General features: G+C 35.9%; 2 protein-coding genes across 2 annotated transcripts; one reads left to right on the forward strand and one right to left on the reverse strand.

The window, feature by feature from the left end:
• Nucleotides 1-319: 319 nt before the first annotated feature.
• Nucleotides 320-1,114, forward strand: HELRODRAFT_159087 (hypothetical protein; the record flags this gene model as incomplete). The annotated part of the gene is made up of 1 exon (XM_009011003.1): nucleotides 320-1,114. The coding sequence occupies one exon, from the start codon at nucleotides 320-322 to the stop codon at nucleotides 1,112-1,114; it is 795 nt and encodes a 264-aa protein (XP_009009251.1).
• A 10,878-nt stretch (nucleotides 1,115-11,992) lies between these two features.
• On the reverse strand, nucleotides 11,993-12,199 carry HELRODRAFT_62181 (hypothetical protein; the record flags this gene model as incomplete). Its single annotated transcript, XM_009011004.1, has 1 exon — nucleotides 11,993-12,199. A coding segment is annotated over one exon (207 nt), but the record flags the coding sequence as incomplete, so codon positions are not given.
• Between the last annotated feature and the right edge of the window lie 604 nt (nucleotides 12,200-12,803).

Here is a 12,803-nt window from a genome sequence, read left to right on the forward strand (position 1 = left end):
AAAAAAATAAATAAAAGTTGAAACACTGGTTAAATATTTAAAGATAATTCAGTCATTCATCCGTTCGCTCGTTCATTCATTCCGTCACTCATTCATGTATTCATTCATTCATCCATTCGTTCGGTTGTTTATTCATTCATTTATTTGTTCACTCACTCATTCATTCTTTTTTTTCCCTCACTCGTCCGTTCAGTAATTAGCTCATTCACTGTTCGCTGGCCCGTTCCTTTGGTCATTCGCTTGTTCATCCATTCATTCATCCATCCACCCCACTTGGTTTGTTTCCTTTCCCTCGTTTCTTGGTTGTTTTTAATCACATATGGCTTCAACGTTACAACAGTGCCCCATCTGCTTTAACCACTATAGAAGCACTCCAGACGGGAAGTTATGTCGGCACGGAAGTAAAGTGAAAGGACAGGAATGCTCGGGGTCCCGGAAAAAAGTTGATCCATCGGGCGCGAGGGCTGCTTCACCTCACGGTGCCGCACCCGACCCCAAGCCTGGGTTGCCCACACGGTCGTCGGCCGCATCGGTCTCCGGTGATCCTCTCGGCCTGGATTACTCTGGTGTTTTTGACAAGCTGACGGCCGTGCTGAAATGTGTACCGGTGTACGACCATATCCCTAAGCCATGCAGGGAGAAGTTCGCACATGAACCGAACGCCTTGCTGACGGCTGTTTGTAATGACCCTGGTGACCCGGCTCACTGGGTTAGACTCCACTGTTTTGTCCTATACGTCTTACAGAAGACTTCCAGAGGGGGTCGCCGGGTCAACCAGGGCAATCTGGTCAACAAGCGTCTAAGCGAATATTCAACTATTGGTCTTGAAACCCTGGTACTGTGCTTTGATGGGTTCAATAATGCCAAATCACAAAAGCACAACCCCGATCGGTGGATCAACGCTGTGTCATCTTGTATTGAACAGGGAAACCTGTCCTCGGCTGTCAGACTTGTCTGTTCGCCGGAGGGCCTGGCGGAGAGCTCGCCGGCCACCTTCGATAAATTATGTTCCATCCACCCAAAAATTCCGGTTCTTCTGGAAGCCTGGATGGCCTACGACCCCAGCACCTTAAGGATGTTTTTTCAGGCCCCTTGCCAATCGACGACACACTGAACTCCTTAACCCAATTCATTAATTTGATCTTATCTGGAGCTTGCCCACTCTCCGTCCGCCGGTTCTTTTTTGGAGGCCGGCTAATAGCTTTAAATAAGAAAGAGGGGTCAGACCGATTGCGGTCGGAAACGTTTGGAGGAGGTTGGCCGGCAAATGTGCCTTGGCCCTGGTCGTGGTCGAACTTAAGACCAAGTTCTATCCGACTCAGTTGGGTGTCGGGATTAAGGGTGGCGCTGAGGCCGCTGTTCATGCGGTTCAAAGATTGGTCACCGACCTCCCCGATCAATGGGGGTTTCTGAAACTGGACTTTAAAAATGCCTTCAATGCCTTGAGAAGAGACTCGATGTTGGAGGCTGTCAAACTTTTTTGCCCCAATATCTATAATTTTTGCCATTCTGCCTATGGCGGAGTCTCTTCCCTTGGCTACCACTCTTGGGTTGTAGAATCGTCCGAGGGGGTACAGCAGCGTGATCCCTTTGGTCCTTTGTTGTTCGCACTAACTCTTCATCCACTCTTAGAAAAAGCTTCGTCCACTTTCGTTTGCGCTTATCTGGATGATATCTGCATAGCTTCGGACGGTCCAACTCTGGCCGATAGCTACTAATATTTGAAGCATAACTCCGCTGCAATTGGCATTAAAAAATGTTAAACATTAAAAAATGCGAACTTCACTGCCAAAGTTTATTTCAGGTGCCACATGCGCTGGCTGAAATACCCAGAGTTGGTGCATCAGAACTGAGTTTTTTAGGCACACCCTTGGTCGAGGGCGAAGTTTTTTGACCAAAAGCTCTCTGAGCTTAAATTTGCCCTGGGTCGTGTTTCCTGTCTTTTGGCCCATGATGCCTTGACTCTTATCCGCAATGCCCTCAGTTTGCCCAAATTGATGTACTTCCTGCGTACATCTAAACACATTGACCCTTCTAAATTGGGCGAATTTGACGGAGCCCTGCGCACCGCCCTGTCGTCGATTTGCAATGTTCAAGTGACTGACAGTGGTTGGTCCCAGGCTCAGCTGCCGGTGCGATTTGGTGGGCTGGGGTTGCTTAGCGTGGTTCAGCTGGCTCCCGTTGTTTATAATTCTTCTGCCGCTGCCACTCTTGACCTGCAGTCTTCCCTGCTCCACCGGTTTTTTTGTTGCCGCGATATTCTTCCCCCAGTGTCCGCCCCGGGGGACCATACGCACGTCCAAATTTTGAACGAAGAATATAAAAAAATCTTTCAAAATTTGTTGTCTTCAAGCGGCGACAACTTTTCCACCGCTCGTTTGTTGGCCATGTCCAGCGTTGCCAGCTGTGGGTGGTTGAGATCGTGGCCTAACACCTCTGTGGGCACCAGGCTTGACGATGAGTCTGTGAGATTTGCCATTGGCTTCAGACTTGGCCTGGTCATTCAGAATAAATACACGTGCTGATGTGGCGCTGGGGCGGACGAGTTTGGGCACCAATATGCATCGAGGTTCTTGGCCCGATGGACCTCAACACCCTTAAATTTCTTAAGGAAATATGCAAAATGATCAGCGTCAGATCAGGCGACAGCAGGGAACTGTTTTTCGCAACTAACCACATTTCGTGCTTGTTGCAGCGGTTCCTGCGTGTCTGTGTGCTTGAAAATATCCAACTGAATGCCGACATGTGCAATTAACGACAAATCAAAGTGTTAATCTATTTGTTACTTGATGTTTGACGGTTCAGTGTCACTCATCATGTTTTGGTTTTAACATACATACATACATACATACATACATACATACATACATACATACATACATACATACATACATACATACATATATACATACATACATACATACATACATACATACATACATACATACATACATACATACACACACACACACACACACACACACACACACACACACACACACACATACATACATACATACGCATGCATAAATGTAGCTTGTTGCACATCGTTTCTTGTTTGTTTATGGTTCAAAGTTCATGATGATGTTGCAAAAGTAAAAAATTAAATCATAATTATTTTTCCATGGTCAGTTTATGCCAAATAAGAAATAAATTTATTGGACTCTGTATGTAGGTTGTTGACATTTTTTTTCCTGGGTTGACTATTGATTGCTTTTTTTTAAGTTTAGGATGTTGCGAGATGTTTGCATTACATCACGCCTTGTAAGGTTACGAATTTTGCATTTCTGTTTCACGGATGATTTGTTTGCGTAATGTGGTCCTGCTAGATTGGTCTATTTGTATTCATTTATAATGCAAGCAAGCAGGCAGGCAGGCAGGCATGGAGAGCCGAAGATGATGCTCTCCTCCTTCTTCAAGTCATTCTCCTGCGTTCTTTCATTCCAACTTTCGTGTGTGGCTGAACTTTATCAATGTACATTTACCAGATTACATTTACTTGCTGAAAGGAACCTAGTCTTGAGTTCGAAAACAAAAATCAATGAATCTAAAAAAAATTTAAGGATGTTTATAAATTTTGATGAATATGTATTAAATTAAAAGTATCGTGAATATTGGTGAATATAAAATTACGAAATAAGATGAATGCTGATAAATATGGTGTGATAAAAAAAAATTAAAAAATAAACATTGATGGCGCTTTTAACGAATCAATACGATAGAGTAGAACGATTTACAAGACAAATAAGATTTCATCGAGTGCAACAAATAAGAAAGGGGTGATGGTGGTGCCTCGTGATGTTTTTCTTTCTCGTACCCACGTACCCACTTGTACGTTCGCGCTAACGTTACGGTATTGCAACCTCTGCACGCTTCGTGCGAAAGTTCTAATGTAAATGTCTATCGGTTTGTTGCATGCATATGTTCGTCTTCACCTCGACCTACACATGTGTTATACGTACAGTGTGTGTGTGTGTGTGTGTGTGTGTGTGTGAGTGTATGTGTGTGTGTGGTGTGTGTGTGTGTATGTAAATGTCTGCGCGTTTTGGTAGTTAGTATGTACGTGTAGATGTGTGTGCGGCGTAGGTATGAACGTTAGGCGGCATTTTACATTCAACGAGTTACCAGCAGGATGACTTTGTTGAAGAGGGTGACTTGGAACCGGACCAGTTCCCACTGCCCACATCATTTACATTACCTCAATGTCGTAATGGGTTGTTTACGTCATAATATTTATATAGCGCTTTATATGGCAGTTACACTACACTGATTACGTTGTAAGATAATGGTAAAATTAATGATATCATCAAAATTATTATTATAGGTAATATTTTTATGATTAAAACTTTTTATCAAAGTTATTGTAGATTTACTTTTCAAATTATCAGATTTGTATACACAATTTTGGAATACGTAAATAACTTCCGTCCATGTTCAAACGAGTGTATGATATCTTTTTCAAAAAAATAATTATTTATTAACATATCGAAATTGAAATAAAATATTCTATTAAATTGAAATTGTTAAGGGCTTCATCAAGCAACACGCACATCATCATTTTCCTACCCGCTACTTCCTTAGCTGCCGCCTTCTGCTTTCAAAGTTACGCGGACCGTAACATCCAATCTTACTGACACACATTCATTTTGGTGAAAAATTAAAATTTATATACTGAATTTAATTAATTTAGAAATTTTATAACACAAATTAACTAATTTGATTGTTTGACAATGTTTTTTTTAAGTTATGGGGATTTTATTCTTGTCTGAAGGTTCATTTCTATCTGGCTTTCATTTTTTACATTTAAAAGTGTAAACTTTGAACGCTGACCATATATAATTTTCCAGCATTCATTTTAACACATATTTAAACATTAAACTTTTTACTAGTTTTAACCTATTCCTATCGTGGAACATCAGCATGCAATGTTGTGGTTTGTTATCTCAGTCCCAAACTTAAAATTAAAATCAATGGCTTACTTAACGCTTTACTCAACAATAAAAAGATTTACATTAAAAATCATTTTTCATCTACTTTAAAATTATTTATAATAATAAACTTTTATTTTTGGCGTTGATTCTAAAAAATTAAAAGCATTTTGAAAGTTTTTTCATTAATGTTTTTATATGGGTTTTTATATCAATGTTTTGAAATTTGTATAAATAACGTAGAATAAATTGCTTTCTTGTCTCAAATACACACACACACACATCTACTTTGCGATCACGCATAACATTATGGAGATGAAATTTTAAAATATCATGCTTGAAGACATTAGAAGAATGATTGATTTTCATTTTTATGTGTTGTATGCGTCCTGCATGTTTGTTTGTATAACATCTGTATGTATGTTGTGTATCATCTGTATGTATGTTGTATATCTTCTGTATGTGTGTTGTGTATCATCTGTATGTATGTTGTATATCTTCTGTTTGTGTGTTTTATATCATTTGTATGTATTTTGCATATCTTCTGTGTGTATGTTGTATATCTTTTGCACGTACGTGGAATATCTATCTTCCAGTTCGAATAACAAACGTAGGCGTGCAAACGTTGGAAGAAACATGTGTACAGGTACAGGTGCAACTGAACTCCATCTATAAATAGTCATCTGATCTATCTGAACTTCGTGTGTTTGTGTGAGCTAAAAAAATACATAAGTACAAAATTGTTTTTTTAATAACTGTTTTTAATAATGAACATTGCCATAAAAAACGTTTCAAGTTATTTTTGCGTTAGGTAAAGAACCGAGCTGAAAATGAACTGAACACAAAAGTTAAAATATAGGTTGTTATAACGATTGTAATGAATGTTGCGTATTCAAGAATACATACATACATGCAATGTTCTTCGGAACATTGCATGTATTATCATGTCTGTCCGCACAGCGCTCACACCCAGAAAGAACAAACGTATTATGGCCAGTGATTTGTTTACTTGCATCAACTGCAAATGACCAATGATGGATGCCCCTGTAAGCTTGATGTATGCTTATAATTAAACTTGCATGCCACATCTCTATGCATGCTTTGCATTTTTCATCTATCAGTAACAAAGTCTTATAACAATTGTCTTCGCTACAGAATGACTGAGCGCATTCATCAGTTTTAATTCACTAGGCCACGCAGACATATGAGGAATGGAGATTGGTTGAGGGCATATATCATGGACAACTTTCATGATGTTTTTAAAAATTTCAAACTTGTTGCTTTCGTTAATCCAGTAAAATTGATCTACTTGAAATTAATATGCAAAAATAAAATTGACATATATATATATATAGTGATAAAATTAAGAAGAAATACACCTCTGCAAGACAGTTTTTGTACATAAATATTGGTACAAATCGTTGTGCGCCTAACGTAAACAAACGCAACACAAACGATATGGTATCTTCTGTTGCAGCGATGGTCGCTTGAAGCATCTTCAAAACAGAGTTGCATATGAGGAAGGGTTGCAATAGGATGAAACTGTTAGAGTCGTGCTGCTTCTCACAATAGCAAGCTGCATAATTGTATTACGTGATCTATGTATGCTTTTATGCATATTTAATCGGAAAATATTTGTCATATCGTTCCAACTGACCATAAAAACGTTGGAAGGCCACATCGGCTGACCTAATGAGAACAAACGCCTTCTTATTCCTATTCGTTTCTTAAAAAAAAAAAAAAAAAAAAAAAAAAACACAATAACAGTGTTTCTAACGCAAAGCTCCTTATAGCAAAAATTGTACTATTAAAAATAATATTTAGAGACAAATTTTTATTTTTTTTAAATTTATTCATTGTTAGCTATCAAATAGATGAACAAAATGGTGCATAAATATAATTGGCATGGGTTTAGTCAAAGGAATTGCTTCGGAGCTGAAGTACCAATGAAAAATTTAGCTAAGATTTAGATGAAATCAAAGCAAATCTTTGTCAAAATTTGGAGTGGTGAAGATGGGTAGTTATGACTGAAATGTTGTTTCAATGGTTGAAGAGTGCGTATAATTGTATTATTTGATTTTTAATATCGTAAAAAAATGATTTGTAGTGGAAAAAAAACCATGGAATGAAAGATGTCGCAAGCATCACATATGCACCAAGTTGTATGCTTCATTAGTTTTCCAATTCCGTGATTAATTAAATTTGCCGTCGTTATACTGTTTTTAAATGAGAAGAAAATTTATGTGATGACTTATATAATAAAGTTTATAAAATTCTCAAAAATCAGTAAATAATATTTCACAAATTTTGCTGTAACTAATATTCTATGCGTCTTCTGATCTCTGTAAAATCGTCTTTAAAAATATTAAAATATAAGATCAAATGCTGTTCGCTACTCTATCGTTGTTTGCCCCGTAAAATTTGCTGAACTTTTAACCAAATAAACACAAATTTTTCAGTTTAAAGATCACATTTGTAATAATAAGCACTTGAAGAAATTAATGTAATCCCTTGAAACGTTGTAAACTAAACTTCGTTCTTCATTTAAAATTTAAAAATTTAAATTTTGAAGAACAAAATTTTAACATCTACGTACATAAATGCTGTCTGCGTGAGGTAACAACTTTTTATCTTAGTAGTAGGTGGGCAGTTTTCTAGAAACTGGCTCAGTAACGCAGACCATGTTTTCTGGACAATAGTAACAGGTGAATGCAACAACTACTCCAATCTAATTACGTTAAAAGCCAATTTTAATTCACTTAATGTCTCAAACATTGCTTAATGCAACGTTGTAATAATGAAAATAACAATTGGAAAAAAATTTAATAAAGTCTTGTTAAGAAACACTACACTAATAACATTAAAAAGTGATTGTTGTCAGTCGAGTAATGAAAGAAAAATAAGACGCAAGCGTGGAAGCTAGCAAGCAATCCTTAATGTAACTTAACGACATCAGTCTTGATGTACGGACACGTAGACAGTGTCTTACATTATTATGGCTGCAAACAATTCATCTTTTTGTCCATTTTATTAAAATTGATGAGAGAAGGCGCCGAAGGGAAAAACATCGTTATTAATGCTCCTACTCGATGTAGAAGATATCATTTTCGCTATAGAGCATTCCAGTATACTCCTTAATAATAAAATTTCATTCCATAAGGGATTTTGAAGTATTAAATTTTTACACAGTATTCATGATCCTAAATTTGGAAAAAAATTAAAAACAATCAAACAATCTTCTGCAACAAACAAATGCATGGCATGACAGGATAGGTAGGTCCTGGTTTTACTGAATCCCCGCAAACTATGTGGTGATTGTATTGTGGTTGTGTTGATGTCAGTCAGGGAAATAATTTTATGGTAATGGAATAAAATTTCAATAAAACACTTTCTATCAAACTAAATTTTGTTCTGTCAGTCTGCTATTTTTATCTAAATTTAATTATTTTTGTGTTTGTCCTCAGCGAGGAACTTTTTATTGAAAAATCCATTCGAAAAGAAATTTTTTCTGTTTAAGTGCACTAATAATTGTACGAGCAACAAACTGTGGTATTTGTAGTGTCAGTGTTTTTATCAAAACTGGCAACAGTAGAGATTGTGGTAATACTAGTAGTAAAATTAAAATAGGCCATTTATAACAATATTTGTGATAAACCTCGTACAATAATGCGAGTATTGGTAGTAGCAGCAGTTACATAAGAAGCAACGGCATTCCCAGCGATAGTAGTAATAACGGTGGATGCAGTGACAGGAATGATTTGGTAGTATTTCAGAAGAAGAAGTACCAGCAACAGAGGTGAAAATAGCAGCAGCACATTAACGAAATTGTAAATATAAATTATAAGTAGATGGTAATAGTTAATAGAAACAAACCTCATTAGAAATCGTAGTGGAATGAACAAAATTGTTGTATTTAAATAAGAAGTAGTCGGTTGTAGGTGGCGGCAGTGACCGTTATTACTGATTCAATAAACACCACACCTACTATGAGGCAGTGTGCGAATGTTGTGTTTGATGATCATTATATTCATACATCAAATCGGCATAAAAATTAAATCAATGAAATCATTGGAGCACGAGGAGTGCGAATGCGAGCAACCCAAACAACCGAGTTGGAAGATTTGCATTATGCATGAAATGAATGCCGAATATCAAATCAATGGAAAAATATCAATGGAAAATTATTTTGAAAACTTTTCACACAAGGATCCATATAAGAAATATTAGTCAAAAATTTTTGGATAAAAAAAGATATACATTTTTCAAGCGCGACAACTCTTACGTAACAACATGCAATGCAAAACAAGTTACGACCTACCTGGGAATTTTATTTTTCATAGTTTTCTGATAACATTTCAAATTTAACTTAAAATTTTAATTTGGTAATAATTTTAACAAATCGAAAATGTCTCTGCTAAGTTAAACCGTAACCTAAAATAATCTGTAAAAGTTAAACAAAATTTAAAGTAGGTTTGCATAAGTAAAACCATTTTATTTAAATACTTTTTATTTTAGTAAATGTTACTTTTTAAAGTAGTAAACGAATCCGGAAAAGAATTGAAATATTATATTTGCCACTTAGGAAGAACAGTTTGTATACATAGATAGTCTCGATTTCTTTTTCATTAAAAAAATGATGATTTGCTTGAAAATTGGAAACAGATGAAATATAATCTTCAACCTTGAAATAATAAATCAGAGCAGTTTCGATGAAAATACTTGAAAACCTAAGGAGGCGGGCAAGCGTTATATCACTCGTTGACATTTCATAATTTGCAATTTCGACCGGGCTTATGATGACGTAGTCTTCGATAAAAAAAATAACTGTTTCTTTTATTTATGAAAAATTTCCTACCACAAAACGAAAGAATTTTTTGTTCCCGTTTCAATTTTTATTGAAAAAGATAAATCAAAAACATTACAATTTTTATAAGTATTTATTTAGTTGTTATATAATGATTATTATTCATTTGTTAATAATATTACAACTGTAATTAAACGTAATTGTAAAATATTTTTAGCATACATTTATTCAAGTGCCATCCGTGTAACCTTTTTCATGAATTACGTACCCTCCCCACACACACACACACACACACACACACACACACACACACACACACACACACTCAAACACACAAACACCACACACACACACAAACACCACACACACACACAAACACACACACATTCATTTTTATCATGCACGTGGCTTAGATATTTATTTATACATATATACAAACACCGTTAATATTAATTTTATTTAATATATACCTCTATAAGAAAAAATTAAAAAATAAAAGATAATTTTTAAAATCATTTAGTTCAACTTCTATTATGATAAAAGTAAAATGATATCGTGTAAGTTTGTAGTATGTGGATTCTGTAGACAACGAGTGGCAACGAATGAAACCGTTCCATGCGAATAGATTGATTTATAAAAGTTTTACTCGACACAAAAATGTAATTATTAGCAATCAATTGTATGCCTGATGTTGAAAAACGTTAATTAATTCTTGACCAATATTGTATTAACAACAGCGATTTGAAAAAATGAAAAATTGTTATTTGAATGTTTGCAGCCATTTTTCTTAACTAATTAACATCACATAACCGGAGAATGAAAAGCAATTATGACGTTCAAAAATTGGTTATAAATTTTGGCGAATGTAAAAATTAATGTCTAAAAGTTTAATCAAACAAATTACGACAAACATTCTATAAATTGTTGTTTAAATTTAAAATAATTCTGAATAGTTGCAAGTTTAAACTAGATGTAGAATTTAAAAAAAATAATTCAGCTGCTCACTTTTAGTATGACATACAACTTTGAAACACCGGTCAATAAACTAAAAACTAAAAATAATAATTGTAAAACACTTCAACATTCTAAATACAAACTAAAAAATTTCCAACCATCGAAAATTTACAAAAAAATTCATAAACATAAATGAAAACCATTTAGTAGTAGATGGCGCCATAGAGCATGTCCCTTCGATTCCCTGAACTTCTAACTTGTAGTGCAACAACAATCCGTTGGGACTTCGACAATTGCTAAGTGAGATATAAATTTTTTGCGGCGACTCAAACTTTTTAATTCCCGTACATGTCAGATTTTTATTGCTGTTGGATTTGAGTTTGTTTGTCTGTTTTGAAGCAAGTTTCTTCTTTCCGTCAAAACCTCGATCGCTATCTTTGTTTGTTTTCGAAACTGGTCTTCCTTCATTTTTCACGAAATCTTCAGCAACATGTTCATATTCTGCGTGAGATTTGTCTTTGCTATCTTCCATGTCGTAAGGATAAACTGTGTAGCAACCGTTCATCGTCGATCTGTAGGTCATATCCATGATTTGATACTGCACCATCAAAGAGGGAATGATCCCTTCCTTCTCCCAACAACTCATCTCCCAGTCCAATTTGCCGATATCTTCATCTCTATACAATATCACACTTTGAATTTGCATAGAGTAAGGTTGGGTGAAGGTGTACTTAATGCTACCGCCTGCTTTCATCGACAAATTTTTTAAAAATCCAAACCAGGTATAAGTCGAATTGACGTCTCCGATGTAAACGCATGCATCCTGGTTACTCCGACCATCGGGACGGGATAGATCAGCTTGGCGAGGTGTCAAGGAAGCTTTTGAAAACAGTAGCGGAGAATTATTTTGGTCAAAATAAGGCAACTTTTGAGTTTCTTCCAGGCTTTTGGAAGAGATAGAACCTGAAGAGGTAGATAGTGATGAAAACGACGATGAAAACGAAGACGATAAATGTGCTGTTGACGCGCTCATTCTGTTCTTGTTCGCGTTAGCAATTTTTGGCGGACAAAGTCCGGCATTTCCATAAAATTTAAATCTGTACAGTAAATCTATCCCTTCTAAAGAAATGCAATTGCTCACCGCTACAAACCACGTGGTTAATTTACTTCCCGACTGATTTGAAGAAAAACTTTTTCCTCCTTTACAAACGAAAACGTCCTTGTTGTTATCATTGTTGAATTTACTACTTTGGTCGTTACGTCTAAAAAATACGTCGTAATTGTGCTGCATGTGTGAGACGAGATGGCAACCAGACCACGGAAAACTTGGAGTGAGTCTTAAAATTTGATCTTCTTCCGGTTTTAAAATGTTTTCTCGCTGCCAACAATCCATTCGTTCATTCATCATATTTGTCTGCTCATCAGTGTAGAAAAGAATATTTAGACAACATTTATTTGCTGGATAAACGAGTTCAAAAGTTAATTGACCAGTTAATTTTACGCTCACGTTCATTAAATAACCAAACCAGTTTTTTTCAGCTTTTAAATTGCCTTCGTAAACACAAGGTTGGCCGTATTCGCTGTTGTGTCTATTCTGTGATACCAAGAAATCGAAATGAGGCTGATCGTTATGAACGTTATTGTCGTTAAAATTATGCTCGCTGTTGAAAATATTTTTGCTGGTTTCAGTGACGGAATGTTTATTTTTCTTAGTGTTTGAAATGTACCTTTTTTTACGTCTCTTTGTATAAGATATGTTGTTATTTCTGAAGAGATCAAATACAGTTTTAAAGGTTCGATTGACTCCTTGAAACTGGGGAGACATTTTATGCAAACCGGGGATTAGTCTTTTACTTTTGTTTTTCAGAAAATCAATTTCGTCGTGCGGCAGACTAGCAATATCGACGTTGGCATATGCATAATGCGTAGACGTCAAATTTAAAACGTCAGTCTTGAAAGTGTGCGGCTTATAGAGATATGTTTTGATGACATGTTTCTTGTTGTGGAAATGGAGTTCTGTGGCCGTCTGATGTGCTGAAACTTTACTAGATATGATGAAATATACGACTGATAGCATGACTGTGAAATAAACTGCCATCCAGCTTGAGTCCGAAGCT

Source organism: Helobdella robusta (genome assembly GCF_000326865.2).
Source record: "Helobdella robusta unplaced genomic scaffold HELROscaffold_1, whole genome shotgun sequence".
Lineage (NCBI taxonomy): Eukaryota > Metazoa > Annelida > Clitellata > Rhynchobdellida > Glossiphoniidae > Helobdella > Helobdella robusta.